Genomic DNA, 22,227 nt, shown 5'->3' with positions numbered 1-22,227 from the left:
TGAAAAAAGAATAGGCGAAATCAGTTTTTTATGTGTACAGAAAAAAAACGAGATTTTGTAATTTTTTAAATATTATTTATGATTGTAGAGTTGGACTTGGACAAAAAAAAAAAAAACTGAGATATGTCACGTACATATACTTAATCACGTTATGTTTGATTTGTTTGTATTTATATCAAAATATCAGTTTAAATCTCTTTAGCTATGCTAATAATAGCCATGGTACATCTTTATGCTGATGACACTTACATTTACAAATTCATAATCCTTTACAATCTAATTTTAATTTGTTTTAAAAAATGGTTTCATAACAATATTTATATATTGAATAAGAGGAAATCTTGTTGTATGATGTTTGGGACGTGTTGTTGTCATTCCTATCCTTGATTTTAATATTATTTTTGATGATGGCTTATCTCTTGATAATGTTGATTCATTTAAATATCTTGGCCTTTGGATTGATCCTGAACTTACTTTTAAGCCCCATATTGATTATATTGTTAATAGAACATATTGTCTGCCTTCACTTTATCGCTCAATCAATTGTGTTACATTTCAAGACAGGAAAATAATTGTTTCTCAGTTAATATGACCTCTTATTGATTATGTTGATATTGTTTATCAAAATACCCATGATATTTATTTTAAGCCTCTTAATGTTGTTTACAATATTTGTGCAGATTTGTGTAAAGGTGTCCATATCGTACTCATCATTGTCATATGTATAATTACGTATAATAAATTGGTTGCATCCCAAATCTAGGAGACAATTCCATTGGCTTCTGTTTATTTTTAAATGTGTTTATTTTGTTTGTCCTTTTTATTTGAAACAATTGTTGATTGCATATAGATCTTCTTACTTACTTAGACATACGCAATATCCTTTTTTTCTTGTTCCTAAATTTTTCAGTGAAGTCGGACATAAAGCCCCCTTTGTACTGGTACATCTTCCTGTTTCTCTGAGATCGATTACCTCCCTTAATCACTTTAGGCTATCTTTATTGTCTTATCTTAAAATAACTTGATCATATTTTTCTTCCTTTTTTTGATAATTCGAGGTAATTTTTGTTATTAATTGGTCTTATGTTGATGTATGATGTTGAGTTTTTGTATTTCGAATTTGTGGTTGGTGTGTATGTGTGTGTGGGGGGGGGGGGGGGGGGGGACAGGTTGAGCATTTCTTTTGTATATTTGTAGCTTATTTTTGTTTTGTAAGGTTGTTGTGTTGTGTTGTAATATTCTGCTTGTGTTTTAGGTCCCCTTTGAAAATGAGACGTTACATCTCAAGTGGCTATCCTTTCAATAGAACTATATGCACTTCCATAATACATTCATTAAATCCTTACAAATAGTGCAGTGAGACTAGATAACAATAAAACATGTCACTCATTTAAATTCTCTAGGGACATGTTTTTTTAGTAAGATTTTAAGAATACAAATAGCGTCATTGAAAATAAACTGATTTATTATTAGCATATCACTCAGACACTTTAACAATAGTTAGTTTCTGTAAGACGCATATAATCTTCAACCTGTGGCAATATTTTAGTTTTATTATTGCCAGAATTGTATAGTACAAGAACTGCTAATTCATTAGCTCTCTTCTGCCTATTTTATGATTTCAAATTTAATTGAAAGTTTAATGAATATCAGACATATTGAAATACTCTTTATGGAGAAATTGGGTGGCTCTTAAAAGAGCCTTTGGTTTTAACTTTGAAGAGATGCTCGGTCCATTTACTTGGACTTGGCGGGCTTCTCGGTCTTCTTGGGCAGCAGCACGGCCTGAATGTTGGGCAACACGCCGCCCTGAGCGATGGTCACGCCGCCCAGAAGCTTGTTCAGCTCCTCGTCGTTGCGCACCGCCAGCTGCAGGTGTCGAGGGATGATGCGGGTCTTCTTGTTGTCCCGAGCGGCGTTTCCAGCCAACTCCAGGATCTCAGCGGTCAGATACTCGAGCACAGCGGCCAAATACACCGGAGCACCGGCACCGACGCGCTGGGCATAGTTGCCTTTGCGGAGAAGCCTGTGAACACGGCCGACGGGGAACTGCAGTCCCGCCCTGGATGAGCGACTCTTGGCCTTAGCACGAGCCTTTCCGCCGGTTTTACCTCTTCCGCTCATTATTAAAATCAGTTACTACAACAGACAATCCTGACGAAGTTAACAGAATGATGAAGATCAGGGACTGCAGCACATACTGTATTTAAACAAGAGTGCCAGTCGCCCATTGGTTTAGACTCCGATAAGTTTCAAACCAATCACTGAACTTCCCTCCAAAACCCAGCCCCTTTTTTATGGAAGGGTCACATGACTAGACAGAAAAGATTAAATCACCGTCATGTTTGATGGAAAATGTTAAAAGTACTAACATGGATATTATACACTCTTCCTACGAAAAGTGCTTTATCTTTCACACACTATATTCTGTGCACATTGAGTAGATCTGATACTGTAGTATTTTTATCCTATTGTAATTGTATCACTGCCATTGTTGTGTTTGTTTGTTTTGTCACATTTCTCCAGCATGTTATTTTGTGTATATTCTGTGCTGTTAATCAACATCCTATTCGGACCGTGATCACTGTTTGAACCAGCATAAGCTTTTTGGCTTACATGGCTAAATTTATGAGTAAAAATGGTTTAGTTTTAACTAAACTTGGTAACTTGTTTAGTTGCATGAGTAAAGTGGTCAAAAGTCACATCTGGTTATTTGATTCCAGAATTAATAAATCATTCAAATACACGAGTTTTGCTCTTTACTCAGAGTTAGTGGATGGCTCTTAAAAGAGCCGTTGAGAAACAAATAGTAGATTTATTTCTTTTTGGGAGCTGCCTTTTTAGGTTTGGCGGCTTTAGGCTTTGCTGTTTTGGGTTTGGCTGCCTTTGCCTTTTTCGGGCTCTTGGCTGCTTTCTTCGGAGTCGCTGCTTTCTTAGGAGTCGTCGGTTTCTTTGCCTTCTTGGGGCTCTTCGTTGCCTTTTTAGCGGCGGGTTTCTTCACTTTCTTCGGAGATTTCTTTGCGACGACCTTCTTTGCTGCAGCAGCTTTGGGCTTCTTAGCGGCAACGGGTTTCTTGGCTGCGGGCTTCTTGGCTTTAGGAGCCGCTTTCTTCTTGGTCTCGGTTTGCTGCTTGTTGAGCTTGAAGGAGCCCGAGGCTCCGGTTCCTTTGACCTGAACCAGAGTGCCTTTGGTCACCAGGCTCTTGATGGCGGTCTTGACGCGGGAGTTGTTCTTCTCCACATCATATCCACCGGCAGCGAGCGCTTTCTTCAGGGCGGCGAGGGACACACCGCTCCTCTCCTTGGATGCGGACACAGCCTTGACGATCAGCTCGCCGACGCCTGGACCTGCTTTCTTGGCTTTCACAGCGGACTTCTTCTTGGGCGCTTTAGCCGGGGAGGCAGCAGCGGGGGCTGGGGCGGTTTCTGCCATTTCTCTCTCTCTCAGATCGGATCTGTAGTCTTACAAACTCTGTCTGGTTTCAGCAATGACTGAACAGCGCTCGAGCGGCGCTGCGGTCTTAAACAACACATGAGAACCTCGTAGACTCAACCTGTCCCGCTCGGTGTCTGCTGCTCGCCGACGCTTGTGTTTTCTTCTCTAACATTTGGAGCAAAACTGGAGCTTTTAAATTGTTTGATACAGTCAAAACTAAGTGAACACCAAGCAGAGGTTCTGGGCTTTCATTAGAGACTAAAAAACGCGAAGAGGAAACGTTACTTTTGCCTTTGTCAGACCAAATCCAAGACGAGCATCAGCCGCGGGGAAAAGCCGCGTGCAAATCAGATGGATAGTTTTAATGAAAAAGGGGATAAAATCCTGAACGCGTCCTCTGTGTGTTCAGCAAACAGTCTGAATGATACTTTAATGAAATCAGCATCCGTGAGGAGCCTTAGGAGGCTTTCATACAGTTGTTGTTTTGGGCAGATTGAAGCACACGAACATCGAGTCTGTCTGTGACTCATGTCTGGCCCTCCTCTTCGGTCAGCAGAGTATCCATATTTTATCTCATTAAACACGTTAGATTGTTTTTCTTCTTTAAATTATGTCGTGGACTGAAATGATGAGGATAATGGATTAGTGTTGAGTTTACAGGTTTCTAGAAGTGTCTCGTCCGGTTTGTTACACAGTTTCAGCCAAACCACTGCTTCTGGGTCTCCACTCGGTTTTGCTCAGACTAACAGAACACATTTAATGATGTTAAAACAATTAAAACATTTTGTTTTTCTGCAGAACTCAGTTTTGTGGAAGTTTATTCAACCTCTTATGCCTAAATGCAGGGGCTTTTCCAATTTGAAAACATCAGGGACTTAGGCCAAAATATGTAACATTAATCTAGATTATTAAATGCTGTAAAAACGTGTACACAATCTACTACATGCTTTCTGTCGTCTGATTGATCATTTAGACAATCTATCAAGTCAAATTTGTGAATTTATATTATTCAAACATTTTGAAAAAAAGAAATCTGATTGACAGATCATCTGCTGAGTGAAGATATGAGTCACAAACAGGCTCAGATAATGTTTGTGTGCTTCAAGCTGACCAAAACAACACCTTAATATGAAAGCCACAGTTTTATTTTTATTTTTATTTTTTAGAGCCACTCACTAACTCTGAACAGAGAGCAAAACTCTCTGATGTCAGTTCAGCCATTTTTTGCACATATTGGTTGTAAGTCAAAATCCACAACATTAGGCCTAAATTAATATTTAGGAATCCATTTTCTCTTATCATCTGTTTTGTACACATTAGATTTTTTATTTTACCAGGAATATTTCATTGGTTTCTGTCATCTCTTCTGTCTTAATAGTCTTCTTTTTCTATTCTGGTTTAATGGTGGTTGGACTGTGGACTGGAATTTGAGGGATCAATGGGAAGGAGGGAAAAAAAACTTTATAATAAAATAAAATTACTTAAGCAATATGTGATTTTCAAATTCTACTTTCCAATCCTATTATTTTGAGATAATTAGTTAAACTTTATTGTCCAGTCTGTTTTCACAGAGCGGAAATTTATATTTGACACTGCGACAAACATTCACATTACATTTATACATTCACATTACATTCTGCGACATACATTCACATTAATTATATTAAATTATGTATTAAAATAAAAAATTTATTCTTGACTTATAACCTAGAATAGTGTCTAACACGGCTGCTCTGTCAAGTCTTCTTCGATGGTTAGGAACCTGGGTGTGCTCTTTGATGCCAATTCATTTGAAAGCCACGTTTAGCATCTGTAAAACTGCATTTTTTCATCTTAAAAACATGTCTAAATTACGACATAAGCTCTCAAGAACAAATGCGGAAAATGTATTTAATGCGTTCATGACCTCAAGGCTAGATTAAATTCTAATGAGTGGTTGCCCTGCACGCTTAATAAACAAACAACACAGCAGCTAGAACCATGACCATATTAGCACGGTTCTGTCAACACTGCATTATTGGCTCTCTAAACATTGCATTCATTCAATGTAATGAGTTATACAGTACTCACTTATATTTCACTGCTCACTTGTATTACATTACTCACTTATATTACATTACTAGTAGTGTAATATAAGTGAGTTATGTGATGTAAGTGAGTAATGTGATCTAAGGGAGCAGTGTAAGATAAAGTTTTATAACATGCCTATATGAATTAGAAATGTTCTTTCCACTGACAGAGTGATGCAATTTCAGCACATATGTTTTTACTCACAAACATGATAATTTCGTGCTTGAAAAATGTCAGTAAAAGCTGAGACAGATGCCACTATGTCTGATATGTTGAATATGTATTGAATGTGTGGAACTCCAGGTTAATTATTTTTCAAGCTAACAGATCTCCACTGACATTATTTCTATAAAACGACAAAATTGGTCAACTTTTTATTATAAACGAATAGTCCTAATAAATAATAAAAATGCCACCATGACCCTTTGGTTATGATGCTCCTTTTAGATGGAATATCCTTAATAAGACAAAACAAATACAGCAGTGACATTTAGCAAACTGGTGTATCCAAAATGGTCAATGTTTATGATAGCGTCTTTATTCATATTATTTATTTTATGAATTATTCTCCATATATTATCATTCTTTTACATGTTTTTGGGTTATTCAATCATATATATATTTTAACCAGAACCAGATATGATGAATGAAGACCCAGAGTCAAAATTATAATAAATTGAAGAAAAGTTTTACTGAAGATAGTTTGCAGCTTCAAGTCTCACACAGGAGTTTGTAGGCCACCCCGCTTACAGTTACAAAGATCACAGCAGTTATACCATTTCCAAGGTCTAATACGTCCTTGCTTCAGGTCAAATGATTTTCATTGGCTAGGAAAATAGATAAACATAGTAATTTTCCACAGATATACAGATAGACTAAAGCATATCTCCATCGATTGTGCAGCTGACACTCGGACCCTGAAGTTAGGCACGTCATGACCTTCCAGGCCACAGATTTGGGTGGCTGGGCGTCAACATGTCCCGAACAACAACTCAGTCAATCTCCAATAATGCCAGTGGTTCCTTAACCTGTAACCAAGAAGACTAACACACACATTGACACAGCTTTTCCAAGGTTGGATTTGGCCAGGCTCTAACTATAAATTGGAGAGTCCTCTCAAAACATCAAGATAATACGTTCTTTCTCTCAAGGAAAGCTACACATTAGTCTAACTGGAAAGTAAGGCTTTAGCAAAAAAAAATGGCCCCTTAAACTACAGACTTCAATGACCATATAGTTGTCATGGTGCCTAGAAAAGCAGATGGACGTATTGGCACGTTAAAGTTGACAACTCATTTCTGGAAGCTGGGCAAAATGAGCGAGCACTGTTACTGTGCATTCAGATATCAAATACAGATATTAGAGAATACATGAAAATAATATTTCAGTAAACACACTGGTAACTTCTATAATTAAGTAAAATCTCATAAGATTAGAGAAGTCATTCAACTCATTTTATATTTAGAATATTGATTCTAATATTGATTAATAACTTGATTATAATCACTCATTAGATGTACATTGTTGCAGCTGTGTATTCCTGAAGCTCTTTTTACAGACATTATGTGTGGCTCTTAAAAGAGCCTTTGTGTTGTGTTGAGCGGATCCTCTACTTTGAGCTGGTGTATTTGGTGACCGCCTTTGTGCCCTCGGACACGGCGTGTTTGGCCAGCTCTCCGGGCAGCAGCAGACGCACGGCGGTCTGGATCTCTCTCGATGTGATGGTGGAGCGCTTGTTGTAGTGAGCGAGACGAGACGCTTCACCGGCGATGCGCTCGAAGATGTCGTTCACGAAAGAGTTCATGATTCCCATCGCCTTGGAGGAGATCCCGGTGTCGGGATGAACCTGCTTCAGGACTTTGTACACGTAGATCGCGTAGCTCTCCTTCCTGGACTTTCTGCGCTTCTTTCCGCCCTTGCCGGCGGTTTTAGTGACGGCCTTCTTCGAGCCCTTCTTGGGAGCGGACTTCGCTGGTTCAGGCATGATGCTTCAGTCAGAGACACTCAAAGCACGATAAAGCTGTGTCGCTACAGGCGGGATTTTATCCACTGCTCTATGCTAATTTCCAAAGGGAGGTGCAGCCTTCTCTGATTGGTAGGTTTCCTGGACCAACCCATATAATGATTTTATTGGCTATATTTAAAGTTCATTGACTTGTAGGACAACCAATCACAGGCTTTAAATGGTAATCCCGTCCATCGCCTCATGTCCTACTACCATCCCCCATTATATCATGTTTCTTTGTTCATTTTACCGCATTTTTCGAAATGCACTGCAGTATTCCTTGTGTTATGTTGCGGGTCAATTTGACCCGTTTCGATTTTCTAGTTGTTGGCAATACTAACCTATGATTTTTTTCTTCTTGATATTTTGTGACTTTTTTTCTCATTTATCATCACGAACATGCATGCAAAGTTTCAACATGCTGATGTGTTTTGACATATACAAATAAAATTACTATTACGTTCGTGATATTCGCGGGTCAATTTGACCCACACATATTAACGCTCTAAGGCAACTGTACCGACCCAAAATAATATTTATTGGTTATATTTTGTTATTGTGGCTTTTTACTACCTTATGAAGCTAAAAAAATTGCTTTTCCATACTTATTTCGATACAGAAAAATATTTTGTCAGCCACAGATTGTAAAAATTAACGATCATTTATTTTTTTCAAGTTACCTGAAATAAAATTAAACCTTAGTTTTTTTTCTTGATATTTTGTGACTTTTTCTCAGAAGTAACTTATTGACTTTATGAATTGAGTCTACAAAACAAAAGTTGAGCCAACTTAGCAAAAGTAAACATTATTTGCATTATACAGCTAAATGTAATTGTTCAGTTATGATGTTCTAAGCATAAAATGTAAAAAAAAAAAAAAGTGTACTGTTAATCAATAGTAATCAAAATGGTTAAAAAATGGTTAAAAAAATATTAATAAATCATATATATATATATATATATATATATATATATATATACATATATATATACATATATATAGTAATATTTGACAAATGTTGATATTAAAAGTCTACAATTTGTACCTGAATCTTTGTTGTTTTTCATAGTGTGATTTGAGGAATTGTATTGAATACAATTAGGGTCAATTTGACCCGCTCCATAAAGGGTGTACAGAAATCGAACAGTGCACAAGGGGTATTCAAAATTGAAAGTAAAATATTGATAATTTCAGTTGAATCAACTTTAAAACCAAATTACATAATTGCTACTTTAATAAAGAGATAATATTAGTATGTTTAACAACCATAATGACCACAGGAATGTTAAAAATGCATCAATGAATCTAAACTCCATAAATAAATCAAAATAATCTCTGTAAGCTCCACTCAAATTCATTTTAAACAACTTGGAAACTTGTTCTTAGTGTGTAAATGTGGGTGGCTCTTAAAAGAGCCGTTGGGTTTTTCTTCTTCGTGGATCTCTTAACCGCCGAACCCGTACAGGGTGCGTCCCTGCCGCTTCAGCGCGTACACAACATCCATGGCGGTGACGGTCTTTCTCTTGGCGTGTTCAGTGTAAGTCACAGCATCACGAATGACGTTCTCCAGAAATACCTTCAACACACCGCGCGTCTCTTCATAGATCAGGCCAGAGATACGCTTGACGCCGCCACGCCGAGCAAGACGACGAATAGCGGGTTTAGTGATTCCCTGGATGTTATCGCGGAGAACCTTTCGGTGCCGCTTAGCGCCTCCTTTCCCGAGTCCTTTCCCGCCTTTTCCTCTTCCAGACATGACGAAAGATACTCTTGAACTCACAACAGAACAGAATACAGAAAAACTGCTGGAGAAGAGCAGTTTATACTCAGCTAGCGGACCTAGTTGAAACCAAATCAATGGGCGGTTCTATTTCACGTCACGCGACACGCTCAGCAAATGACATGCAGCTCCTCCTATCTGCACGTCACGGGTCGAGTTTGACGTAGTTCAGCGCCACCTCTGTGGATCTAATGTGTGGAGGGATATAGAGCTGGTAAGTCCCGCCCCCTCCGTGAAACCCCGCTGGACCTCAAAGTTGAAAAAGCGTCAATGCAAGTGAATGGGAGAAAATAATTATTTTCTGGTCCCGTTTGAATTGTGCCATGAATGTGAACATATGTTGTCTGTGAATTTTTTATATAATCTTTCATGTTACAAGTTTGACAGTATATGGTATGATTCGTCGGCTAGCAGTTGTGGAAAAGACATAACGAGAAAGACTACATGTCGCCTATGTGACGTCACCCCATAAAGTTGACTTACCCGTGGTTTTCGCCAACCTCAACGATTTTGTCCTCTCCCTGAAAGAAGGCGGTGAAGTGCACCAAAGACACAGCCATGTCTAGCGGGATCCGTGAGCTAGAGCCGTGTGCTAGTGGTGTTGACGTTTCAAACGCGTCGAAAGCAGCGAAGAGTTGTAGTCCACAAAGTGCTCTCACACAAAGTCTACCCGTATCAAACTTCTACCCGCTAAATTGTAGCATTCTTCACACGAAAGATTATATAAAAAATTCACAGACAGCATATGTTCACATTCATGGCACAATTCAAACGGGACCAGAAAATAATTATTTTCTCCCATTCACTTGCATTGACGCTTTTTCAACTTTGAGGTCCAGCGGGGTTTTACGGAGGGGCGGGACTTACCAGCTCTATAGCTGTGGGTGTTACAGGGTTTGGTTGGAGCTGTGGGTGTTACAGGGTTTGGTTGGAGCTGTGGGTGATACAGGGTTTGGTTGGAGCTGTGGGTGTTACAGGGTTTGGTTGGAGCTGTGGGTGATACAGGGTTTGGTTGGAGCTGTGGGTGTTATAGGGTTTGGTTGGAGCTGTGGGTGATACAGGGTTTGGTTGGAGCTGTGGATGATATAGGGTTTGGTTGGAGCTGTGGATGATATAGGGTTTGGTTGGAGCTGTGGATGATATAGGGTTTGGTTGGAGCTGTGGATGATATAGGGTTTGGTTGGAGCTGTGGATGATATAGGGTTTGGTTGGAGCTGTGGATGATACAGGGTTTGGTTGGAGCTGTGGGTGTTATAGGGTTTGGTTGGAGCTGTGGGTGATACAGGGTTTGGTTGGAGCTGTGGGTGATACAGGGTTTGGTTGGAGCTGTGGGTGTTATAGGGTTTGGTTGGAGCTGTGGGTGTTATAGGGTTTGGTTGGAGCTGTGGGTGATACAGGGTTTGGTTGGAGCTGTGGATGATATAGGGTTTGGTTGGAGCTGTGGATGATATAGGGTTTGGTTGGAGCTGTGGGTGTTACAGGGTTTGGTTGGAGCGTCTATCTTCACCCGTTACCCAAATTACATTCAGAGAGGAGGAGCTGGATCTCACACTCCACAATCTGCAGTGAGAAGCCTCTCCTACACTCCTATGAAGTCCAGTTGTCATTCAAAGCTTGGTCAAAAAAAAAAAAAAAAAAAACACTTCAAGGAACAAGCAAACACTGTGACAATACATTCTGCATACTTATTATGGAAATATAGTTCATATATATATATATATATATATATATATATATATAGTGAGTCTTTAATGACCAAGGAATTCCTTTTAAAATATGAAGCATTTTTGTCACATTATAAAATCCCTATTTACAGCAAAGGAATTAGCTTTTGTTTTTTTTAGCTATCCCTTCTGGGATTGTTATGCTTATGAAGGGCTTTAATAACAAGCTACAAAAAAATTTATCAAATACATCTGTTGGTAAATTATCTCTTTGCAGCCAATCAAACCACAGGAGTATTCGTGCTGTTCCAGAAAGATGTCGTCTCTTGTCCCAATGCCATATTTTATTGGAACAGACATACAAGTGAAATTAACTGGGCTAGAGTGTGGGCTTTGTCACAAAAAATATATATTTTTGTACAATAAGATCAAAGAAGTGTCTTATAAAATTATACATTGTTGCTATACCACAAAATGTTTTACAAATGGTTATTTCTGACGACTATGATGTAAATTGCACCTTCTGTGGTCTCCAAATTTAATATTTCTCATTTAATTTGGTATTGTGGGTAGCCATACTAAGAATTTTTGTAAAAAACATTAAAAAAAATGTGTGGTATGATTAGTGAAATCTCATTGAAATATGAAAATGTTATTTTGGGCTATATGCATTGTGAAAGAACAATCATATGTTTTTTATTTACTCAATTTAGTTTCTAACCAAATATTTTGTATACAAATATTGTAAGTAAGCTTTTGACCTTTTTCTGGAAGAATTTAAACAGTATGTATTTGATTTCTGACTCTTCCAATAAGAAAGCTGTTGTTATGGTTCCTGGTCTAGGTCAGGGAGTAACATGACAAACTAATACTTTGTATTTACCCATTTTTATTTTCTTGTTCTCTGGGCTGTTTTTATAGTGATATTCGTGGTTTTAACAAATCAATTTCTTAAACAAAACAACCAAACTGTTTTGAAGCACACAAAAAAATAACTTCAGGGGGGAGCTAATGCCTTAAAAAAAAAACTTCCCCATAAAAACTAACTTACCTACAAATCAATATAAAATAATCAAAACATACCCTACCTACTTATTCTAAACAATACAGGAGAAAAAGTGATGGCCTTTTGGCATACAACAATAAGCTTCCCTATTAATCAAAATAAAAGAAACAAAACATACAATGACATACCCTACCTACTTATTCTAAACAATACAGGAGAAAAAGTGGTGGCCTTTTTGGACTACAAAAATAAATAAGGCACTCCCTACAACTTCTCAAATAATGAAGTTATACGGATCAATAGGGCACTGATGTTATCAAGATCAAACTGTAACAAAGGTAACTAACAGCACTCTGTTAATCTGTCACACAATAGAAAGAGATCTCAGAAATCACAGCACACAAAACCACCATCAAGCGCAATGCCCTCCAGGTGATTTCTGGGAAATGTGTAGTCCAGATCTCTTGTTTGGTTCAATCACCCACAGCCTCTCGTTACATCCAGAAACAATCCTAAAGAAGGAAAAAGGAGAAGACGAGAACAAACAATGCAACTACGATCGGTCACATACATAACACAGTAAATATTTAAAAACGCATATCCTGCTCCTTGGAATGTAATATATTATCGTTATTGATTTACTTAAGTTATGATAATAAAAATGTATATTTAATTAAAACGTAAACGTGTGCAGTTACCACAAAACTGAATGTTAAATGAAGAAAATGGTCTTATAGAGACATTGGGGTGGCTCTTAAAAGAGCCTTTGGGTTTGTGTGGCTGCTGCGGATCTAAGCGCGCTCTCCGCGGATGCGGCGGGCCAGCTGGATGTCTTTGGGCATGATGGTGACTCTCTTGGCGTGGATGGCGCACAAGTTGGTGTCCTCAAACAGACCCACCAAATAAGCCTCGCTCGCCTCCTGCAGGGCCATGACAGCCGAGCTCTGGAAGCGCAGATCCGTCTTGAAGTCTTGAGCGATTTCTCTCACCAGACGCTGGAAGGGCAGTTTGCGAATCAGCAGTTCAGTGGATTTCTGATAACGGCGGATCTCTCTCAGCGCCACGGTACCGGGCCTGTAACGGTGAGGCTTCTTGACGCCGCCGGTAGCGGGTGCGCTCTTACGGGCGGCTTTAGTGGCCAGCTGCTTCCTCGGGGCTTTTCCTCCGGTTGACTTACGGGCGGTCTGCTTAGTTCTTGCCATTATTACATACAATGGGGGTTGGTTGCTGCTGTGAACAAAACGAACGAATGAAAGTTTACTAGGACACAGCGCAATTTAAGCATAGGGCTGCTATGCGCTCATTGGATGGCTTTGCTTCAGAGGCATTCTATTGGTTGTTGTCTCGAGTCTGTAATGACAGTTGGCCAATGGCTGTACGACGTGCGTGTCTCGTCTCAAGAAATGTGTGTGTGGTTCCCGCCCGAACATCTTTTGTTTCTCTTTGTATACATGAAATCAGGTATAAATTTGTACAGCAAAGCCCGTTTTAGATTTTTTAAATGTTATTGAAAGTGTAGTGTTGGACTTGCGGCACTAATAGTAAAAACCGAGAAAAGTGCATATACTTAACTTATGTTTAAGTTCTTTGTATTTATATCAATATAACATTTAATTATTTTTAGCCATGCTAATAAAACCATATGCACTTTCATAGTACATTCATTAAATACTTACATATAGTGCAGTGAGACTGTATTACTCAATTGTCTAGGGACTTTAATTTCTAGTCAGACTTGAATAAAAAAAAGCTTCCTTGGAAAACTGATTTATGAATGGAATCCCAGAAAGATCGTTAGTTTCCATAAGAAATTACGGGGGGATTTTTTAGTCACCATAGTACAAGAACTGTTTATGGGAATTCTGCTGCCATTTTTATTATTTGATATCAAACAAACTTTAACAGAGAAAAAAATCCAAAATTTAAATCACTCTTCCTTGGAGAAATTGTGTGGCTCTTAAAAGAGCCTTTGGTTTTAACTTTGAAGAGACGCTCGGTCTATTTACTTGGACTTGGCGGGCTTCTCGGTCTTCTTGGGCAGCAGCACGGCCTGAATGTTGGGCAACACGCCGCCCTGAGCGATGGTCACGCCGCCCAGAAGCTTGTTCAGCTCCTCGTCGTTGCGCACTGCCAGCTGCAGGTGTCGAGGGATGATGCGGGTCTTCTTGTTGTCCCGAGCGGCGTTTCCAGCCAACTCCAGGATCTCAGCGGTCAGATACTCGAGCACAGCGGCCAAATACACCGGAGCACCGGCACCGACGCGCTGGGCATAGTTGCCTTTGCGGAGAAGCCTGTGAACACGGCCGACGGGGAACTGCAGTCCCGCCCTGGAAGAGCGAGTCTTGGCCTTAGCACGAGCCTTTCCGCCAGTTTTACCTCTTCCGCTCATTGTAGTTTACAGTTGTTGTTCTTCACAGAAAGTAACACTTTCGACCGCTGTGTTCTGCGTTTTAAGAGAAAGCTAGCTAATCTCCTATTGGCTGGAGTCTGAACACATCATCGAGCCAATCAGTGAGCTTCCCTCCAAACCCAACCCCCTTTCTGCTATTCTCAAGTGTTTGTTGCTGCTATTCAATCATGCCTTCTTAGCTTTCTTTCGATGTATTTCTTTAAAGTTTTGGAAACGTCATTCGTTTATTCATTTTCTTAATTTTCATTATTTTTATATTTTTCATTTGGTATGTCTATTTTATGACTATATAAAGCATGTTGAATTACCATTTTCACTTTACTATCTGGTTTTGAGCATAGTAATAAATCAAAGTCGGTCTATAAGTGTAGTTTCAAAGTTCACTGGTATAAACATGTGAACGTCTACACACAGATACAGATTACATCAACATGTTTAAAGGTAAATTGTAACGTTCAATTCACATTTAATTGTATAGTGCTTTTCACATAACACATCGTTTCAAAGCAGCCTTACAGAAAATGCATGTGTCCACATTACAGTTTAGTGTGATCAGAGGTAACTCTAAATTATGTATTTCAGAAATGTACATCACAGTTAGCTAAACATTTATTAATTTAAACAATTTAATCATTTAAGGCAGAAACAATTAGCTCATTTAAGTAATGAATACTTGTTTGTTATCAAATGATTATGACCTTTTGAAAAATGTAGCATTGGTGCAAGTCTCAGATTAAGCCAGGATTAGGCCTTGGTTCAATTAGGACATTTAATAGCTTTTATAAATGTGCCTTAGGGGGGAAACCTTATTGGTGTGCATCTTGAGATAAAACAATATCACTGACATATTTTAGGATACATCAGGTCAAATTGCTTTCAGATAAAACATGCATTTTAGTCTTGAGACTATAGGTTTAAGACGCGTGAAATTTTGTATGAACTCTAGGGCCCATTATTTTGCTCTTGCAGTAACAATGACACATTGAACAGATGACCTATAAAATAATGCTCTTTGCTATGAACTAGTGGGTGGCTCTTAAAAGAGCCTTTTGATAATAATAAAAAAATAGCAAGGAATGGGATCATTTCTTTTTGGCTGCTGTCTTTTTAGGCTTTGCTGCTTTAGGTTTCGCCGTTTTGGGTTTGGCTACCTTTGCCTTTTTCGGGCTCTTGGCTGCTTTCTTAGGAGTCGCTGCTTTCTTAGGAGTCGCCGGTTTCTTTGCCTTCTTGGGACTCTTCGTTGCCTTTTTAGCGGCGGGTTTCTTCACTTTCTTCGGGGATTTCTTAGCGACGGGCTTCTTTGCTGCTGCAGTTTTGGGCTTCTTCGCGGCAGCGGGTTTCTTGGCTGCGGGCTTCTTGGCTTTAGGAGCCGCTTTCTTAGCGGGTTTTGTCTTGGTCTCGCTCTGCTTCTTGTTGAGCTTGAAGGAGCCCGAGGCGCCGGTTCCTTTAGTCTGGACCAGGGTTTCATTGGTAACGAGACTCTTGACGGCGGTCTTGACGCGGGAGTTGTTCTTCTCCACATCGTATCCACCGGCAGCGAGCGCTTTCTTCAGGGCGGCGAGGGACACCCCGCTCCTCTCTTTAGATGCGGACACAGCCTTGACGATCAGCTCGCGGACGTTTGGACCCGGCTTCTTGCTTTTGGCTGCTGGTTTCTTCTTGGCCGCTTTGGTCGCGGACGCTGGAGCGGTTTCTGCCATGATTTCTCGGAGTGAATCTGGACTCACACAATCGACTGTGATCAACAATGAGCCGCTGCGCATTTAACCGCCGCATGAGAACCGTGTAGACTCAACCAGCTCTGTTCAGCGTCTGCTCCTCCACTAACGCCTTTGCTTGTGTTTTCTCCATTCATATTTGGAATAAAACTGGAGTTGTAAAATAGTTTAGTAGATTAAAACAGCATACACACCGAGTAGAGATATTGAACTTTATTTGAAGACTAAAACACGCGACAAGTGAACATTTATTTTAATATCGTTGGATCAAACCCAAATCAAGCACCTGCAATGAACAAGGCTGCGTGTGTATTTCATGTAATTGTGTGTATTAACAGTAGTAAACTACTGAGTGTGTCATCCTGGTTTTGAACTAGCACTTTGACGATGGCTTTAATGTAAGGAAGATCGCTGAGGGACTTGTGGATTGTTTCATTCAGACGTTGTTTTGTGCAGCTTGAAGCACACACACATCTGTCTAACAGATCTTCATCTCCGGTCAATGATGATTCCCATGCATTCCTTCTGGAGATGTCTGTATTGTTTAAGTGTTTGACTTGCTGTTGCCACATTATAATAGGCATCCGGTTTAATATAGTATCTGATCTACATTACTCTGCATTGTGAAGAGACGGAGTCAAGATCCAGCACATCTGAATGGTTGGAGCCATTTTGCAGAATACATTTCCGAATGGTGTCACTTTATAATGGATTGTGGCATTTTCACTCATGCTATTTTACAATTATATGAAATATCTAAATTAGTAAATGTCAATTTGTGTTGGCACTTCTAGTTGTTTACCGCTTTAATTTGAATGTTTAACTTTTTTAGTTGTGGCCACCAATCTAAATACTGTCTATATTATTTTATCATTCCAAATGACATTCTGCTTTGGTTCTGGAAATGTTAAATTGTCCAGTTTTCTTAATGTTAGAGTGACATTTTTTATTAGGTTAGTATGTTTTTGAAACATTCTTTCAAACATTTGCTGTTAACAAGCAAAGAGAAACAAAAAGAAGAGAAACAACAGACTTCCAGCCACTGATGAAATCAACTGAAGATAAAAGAAGACATTCAATCTCTGAAGATCTCAGCAGAGGATTAAACAACTCCACAAACAGCATTGCCATCTTAATTTATTACTAACCAGATTGACTTCTATCAGACGTCTGCAAATGTTCTTAATGAGAATTAACAGATGCCTTTACCTGCAGTCCTGCCTGTCCCGGAGGCCTCGTCAGCCACCAGTGTGCCTGTAAAAAACGTGGGTGTCGAATCCAAACCATGATGAGATGTTGATGTTTTTATGAAAATAATACTTTTGTTTGAACAAATTGTTCAAATTCTCTTTTAACAATTGTTTATTTTTTATATATATATATACACTATTACAGAATGAGATAAAAAAAGAGAGAGAAACAGATCAGCTGAAGTTAAATGCTCATAACTTTCAGTTGACTTGATTTAAATCACTAATAGAAAAAAAAATTAGGTTGGGGGGGAAAAAAGAGTATTAAAATGCTGTTTTGGACAAGCACACTGTAATGCATTGAAACTATTAGGTTAGGTAAACAGATATCACTTCTTAAAGGTGCTAATGTTTGTTGCACTATATCATTTTCAACTGAATATAAAAAGACAAAAATAGCATCACATGTAATATTTAAAAAAAATATATCCTTTATTGTGTTCATATATTGCACATTCATATGTTATGAAGTGTATTACTGAATAAAAGTAAGGGGATTTACAGACCTAGATATGATGAATGAAGACCGGAGTCAGAATTATAATAAATTGAAGAAAAGTTTTACTGAAGATAGTTTGCAGTTTCATCAGCAGAAGTCAGCTTCACTCACATGGGAGTTTGTAGGCCGCCCCGCTTACAGTTACAAAGATCACAGTAATTGTACCCTTCACCAAGGGCTATACGTCCTTGCTTCAGGAGGAATGATTCTCATTGGCTAAGAAAATAGATAAACACATAATTTTCCACAGATATACAACTGAAGCATATCTCCATCGATTGTGCAGCTGACACTCGGACCCTGAAGTTAGACACGTCGTGACCTTCCAGGCCACAGTTTTGAGTTGCTGGGCGCCAGCATGTCCAGAACAACAACTCAGTCAATCTCCAACAATGCCAGTGGTTCCTTAACCTGTAACCAAGAAGACTAACACACACACACACCTAAAAATACAGACATAAGAGAATACATGAATAGAACATTTCAGTAATCACACTGGTAACTTCTATAACTAAGTAAAATCCCATAAGCCTAAGAGATAACTTTATAAAACATAAAAAAAATATATTTACATTAACATACGTTTTTCACTTTTACAAGTCAAAGCAATTCATCACTACTCAAGATTTAATGGTTGAAATGACTGTACCAGCCAGGCCTACTTAACTTAATGCAGCAACAAATTATTTTACAGTTTAGTAAGATCATTTAAAGTTAATTTACCAGTAATGTAGGAGTTGCTGCTACTGGTCCCTGGTCATGGGTCTAAGGAAAAGCTGAACCCAGATGCCCTCCACAATGGGTCGGTTCACATTCAACCCAAGGGTCAAGGGCAGGACCACCACCTGTTTTTGCTCAGCCTTTTTCTTGTTTGCTGTTATAAACAGACAAACACATAATTTTACAGTGGGTTTTTTTTTTTTTTTTTTTTTTTAAGAGACTAAGAACAGTATAAGTAGCCTATAAAAATTACCATTTTGTAGAATATTCTTGTACTTCACTTTTACTTGTTATGTTCTTGTGGGTGGCTCTGACATTAAAAATTAACTTATCATCATCAACTAATTACGAAGTTATTAAAATACAAAGATACTGTAATAAGTGTAGCTCCTGCTCTGCTGTGGAGAAAAACAATGCTCGCTCTTTGGCCTGCAGATCAATGTCTCTACTTATTCTTCTTTTGATTTTTATTGGTGGTTGGCAAACCAAATTAAAAAGGTGCATTACCGCCACCTACTGGACTGGAGTATGGACAGCAGCTTGACGGGAAAGAAGGATGAAAAAAAACTATATATAAATATTTAATTCTTTCACTTTTCCCAATTTTTTTTGAAAATTCATTAGGAGACTACATTTTCCCAGACATTGTTTTTTCCCAGCAGATTTTTAGTGTCATGATTTGTTTTCCACCTTGTATTTCTAACGCCATTCTTTCTTCCTCATCTTTTGCAAACTAATAATGTGTTTTACTGGCTGTGCTGTCTCTTGTGTGTTGCAGTGGGTGCAAAGTCCAGTGGGGTGTTTTCCTATTCTATGTAATGTGAAATGTAAACCAGCGTGACCTATTCTAAGTCGTGTAATTATCATTTCTTCCTTTGGATTCCTGCCCTGCCTAAAAATGTTGTCTACTTGTTTCTTGTACATTATACAAATGTCGTCCATGCAGTGCTAGCTGTGTCCCAGTATTCTTGCCATATTTTGTTTGTATGTCCCTTTATAATGGTTTTAAATTCTGCTTATACTTATACTTATATCAACTGCTTCATGTTTTATTGATCCTTTTAACATCTACAATCTCATTTCCTTCCACGCCTACATGAACCCAAAGGAAGGATACATCTTGCCCTCTATAGTATTAAAGGCAATTATTATTTGGTATATCATATCTTGTCTGCATAATGATAATGCTTTCCCAGATTGTACACTAGATAATGCTGTCAGAAGCTATGGCTAAACATTTTTGGTTCAGATTATTTTCTTCCAACCACTGTATTGCCAATAAAAAATCCTAAAAGCTGTGCCGTGTATACCGATAAATGATCCGTTGTTCTTTTTAGGACTGCTATTTCATGAGGAATTAAGAAAGCCACACCAGTACGGCATCCACCTGTAATAGTTTATCTTGATAAAAGTCCATTTAGTTTGGAACTATAATTTCCTCTGTGGCATAATTATAGATTTTTCTTTTAACGTTTGATATATGGCTTTATGAATTTCCAAGGTGCAGTTAATAATGCCACCATGGGGCTTACTTGAAGATGCAATGTTTCTACTATCGATACACATCCCCTTTTGAACTCGCAATTATCTCAGATAACTCAATCCAGCGATACTAATCATAAACAACATGCGTTTGAAGAACCTAATTAAGCAGTCAATGTTTAAGTGGACACATTACATCAAATGTTCTATTTATAACAAATTTATGAGTTGTAATGAATTTGGTCAGTATATCTTCACTTAAATTTTATATATTTTTATTAAAATTATTCATAAATGAAGTGAAAAACTTTTTTGCACAAAATGGCCACTACTGTGCTGTTGTGAAGGAGAGTAGACCATATATGGCAGCAATAAAATAAGTTAATTCTATATACGTATGGATTAAAATAAAATTGTGAAAAATAATCATTTTCCATCCTAATTTTATGTGATGGGGTTGAGTTGTTAAGCTTGACAGTACCCTCCCTTGACTGTAAGATCAAACATATTAATAAAAAGGATGATACCATCTACCATCTTCACAACACTGTTAAAAAGACTTGAATGGTGTAATTTCTGGTAAATTATGTCACATGGGTGGAGTCTAAATTATTATATGCGGAGAAAAGTTGGTGTGATGAGGTTGAGTTCAGGTTCAGATTGAGGAACATCCATTAATTTATCAAATATCTTGCATTTTTTTAGATGAAAGAAACAAATACAATGTTGCCAAAAATTGACAGTTCACATTTTTTTAAATATTTTTTTTAAGTACAAATTCAGTTAAATGCCTTAGGGACGTGACAACATGCTTAATGTACAATAGAATTTAAATCCAATAATTTTTCTATTCCTTATAATAGACATACCAAAGTATTGTGAAAATCTTTTAATATTTAATTTTGAATATATTTTAAATAGCCTGGGAAAACATTTTAAATAGCCCCCACTTTTAAAGCCTGATGGACTGAGATATTACCAAGATCGATAAATATTGTTTAAAGGCATTTTAAAATTGTGCAGAAATTCTTCACTTCATACAATAATCTTTTGACATTACAGAGAACATTAATTAATTTGCGTAAGGATGTAACAATTGAGTGAACTAAACTTATTCCTAATTTGTAGCCCAGCGGTATAAATCAATGTATGTTTTTTTCATTTTCCCTAGAGACTAAGTTGCCTAGAAGTCAAGCAAAGTCTAATTAACGTACAATGTAATGCTCTTTTTAAAGACAATATGTGTGGCTCTTAAAAGAGCCTTTGTGTCGTGTTGAGCGGATCCTCTACTTTGAGCTGGTGTATTTGGTGACCGCCTTTGTGCCCTCGGACACGGCGTGTTTGGCCAGCTCTCCGGGCAGCAGCAGACGCACGGCGGTCTGGATCTCTCTCGATGTGATGGTGGAGCGCTTGTTGTAGTGAGCGAGACGAGACGCTTCACCGGCGATGCGCTCGAAGATGTCGTTGACGAAAGAGTTCATGATTCCCATCGCCTTGGAGGAGATCCCGGTGTCTGGATGAACCTGCTTCAGGACTTTGTACACGTAGATCGCGTAGCTCTCCTTCCTGGACTTTCTGCGCTTCTTTCCGCCCTTGCCGGCGGTTTTAGTGACGGCCTTCTTCGAGCCCTTCTTGGGAGCGGACTTCGCTGGTTCAGGCATGATGCTTCAGTCAGAGACACTCAAAGCACGATAAAGCTGAGTCGCTACAGGCGGGATTTTATCCACTGTTCTATGCTAATTTCCAAAGGGAGGTACAGCCTTCTCTGATTGGTAGGTTTCCTGGACCAACCCACAGAATGATTTCATTGGCTACATTAAAAGTTCATTGACTTGTAGGGCAACCAATCACAGGCTTTAAATGGTAATCCCGCCCATCGCCTCATGCCCTACCACCATCCCCCATTCTATCATGTTTCTTTGTTTAATTTTCCCACATTTTTCGGAACGCACTGCAAGTATAAAATATTTTAAGTACAATATTGATCATTTCAGTTGTTTAATCAAATTGAAAAACATTAATACATAATTAAAATACATTAAAACACAAGTCATACTACAAAAACATCATCACATTACAACATCTCCGTTTATTTCATACATTATCCTAGGAATCGGATGAGACGTTAAACCGAGGTCCTGACTCTGGTCATTAAAATCCCATGGCACTTCTCGTAAAGAGTAGAGG

The 22,227-nt window shown here is 38.5% G+C and overlaps 8 protein-coding genes across 8 annotated transcripts; all 8 read right to left on the bottom strand.

Annotated features, from left to right (window-relative positions):
- Positions 1-1,672: 1,672 nt before the first annotated feature.
- Positions 1,673-2,157, bottom strand: LOC306987559 (histone H2A-like). The gene has a single exon (XM_079591935.1). The coding sequence runs from the start codon at positions 2,122-2,124 to the stop codon at positions 1,738-1,740; it is 387 nt and encodes a 128-aa protein (XP_079448061.1). The 5' UTR covers positions 2,125-2,157; the 3' UTR covers positions 1,673-1,737.
- A 620-nt stretch (positions 2,158-2,777) lies between these two features.
- Positions 2,778-3,488, bottom strand: LOC306992669 (histone H1-like). Its single transcript, XM_079601798.1, has one exon. It carries the CDS (start codon positions 3,431-3,433, stop codon positions 2,816-2,818), a length of 618 nt encoding a protein of 205 aa, XP_079457924.1. The 5' UTR covers positions 3,434-3,488; the 3' UTR covers positions 2,778-2,815.
- A 2,741-nt stretch (positions 3,489-6,229) lies between these two features.
- On the bottom strand, positions 6,230-7,779 carry LOC306992785 (histone H2B-like). Its single transcript, XM_079601975.1, has one exon. It carries the CDS (start codon positions 7,488-7,490, stop codon positions 7,116-7,118), a length of 375 nt encoding a protein of 124 aa, XP_079458101.1. The 5' UTR covers positions 7,491-7,779; the 3' UTR covers positions 6,230-7,115.
- An 812-nt stretch (positions 7,780-8,591) lies between these two features.
- Positions 8,592-9,336, bottom strand: LOC306992849 (histone H4). Its single transcript, XM_079602087.1, has one exon. The coding sequence runs from the start codon at positions 9,265-9,267 to the stop codon at positions 8,956-8,958; it is 312 nt and encodes a 103-aa protein (XP_079458213.1). The 5' UTR covers positions 9,268-9,336; the 3' UTR covers positions 8,592-8,955.
- Positions 9,337-11,836: 2,500 nt separating this feature from the next.
- LOC306984071 (histone H3.2) lies at positions 11,837-13,208 on the bottom strand. The gene is made up of 2 exons (XM_079585082.1): positions 12,660-13,208; positions 11,837-12,473 (listed from the first exon to the last, which is right to left on the bottom strand). The coding sequence occupies exon 1, from the start codon at positions 13,161-13,163 to the stop codon at positions 12,753-12,755; it is 411 nt and encodes a 136-aa protein (XP_079441208.1). The 5' UTR covers positions 13,164-13,208; the 3' UTR covers positions 11,837-12,473; positions 12,660-12,752.
- Positions 13,209-13,905: 697 nt separating this feature from the next.
- LOC306987568 (histone H2A-like) lies at positions 13,906-14,359 on the bottom strand. The gene has a single exon (XM_079591948.1). It carries the CDS (start codon positions 14,348-14,350, stop codon positions 13,964-13,966), a length of 387 nt encoding a protein of 128 aa, XP_079448074.1. The 5' UTR covers positions 14,351-14,359; the 3' UTR covers positions 13,906-13,963.
- A 1,094-nt stretch (positions 14,360-15,453) lies between these two features.
- LOC306992875 (histone H1-like) lies at positions 15,454-16,077 on the bottom strand (the record flags this gene model as incomplete). Its single annotated transcript, XM_079602142.1, has 1 exon — positions 15,454-16,077. The coding sequence occupies exon 1, from the start codon at positions 16,069-16,071 to the stop codon at positions 15,454-15,456; it is 618 nt and encodes a 205-aa protein (XP_079458268.1). The 5' UTR covers positions 16,072-16,077.
- A 5,194-nt stretch (positions 16,078-21,271) lies between these two features.
- LOC306992813 (histone H2B-like) lies at positions 21,272-21,711 on the bottom strand. The gene has a single exon (XM_079602025.1). The coding sequence runs from the start codon at positions 21,699-21,701 to the stop codon at positions 21,327-21,329; it is 375 nt and encodes a 124-aa protein (XP_079458151.1). The 5' UTR covers positions 21,702-21,711; the 3' UTR covers positions 21,272-21,326.
- Positions 21,712-22,227: the final 516 nt, after the last annotated feature.

The sequence above is a fragment of the Phoxinus phoxinus genome, assembly GCF_949152265.1.
Source record: "Phoxinus phoxinus genome assembly, chromosome: 2".
In the NCBI taxonomy this organism is placed as follows: Eukaryota; Metazoa; Chordata; class Actinopteri; order Cypriniformes; family Leuciscidae; genus Phoxinus; species Phoxinus phoxinus.
Note: the sequence above shows the minus strand (reverse complement) of the source record. Positions and strands in the feature narration are given on the sequence as shown.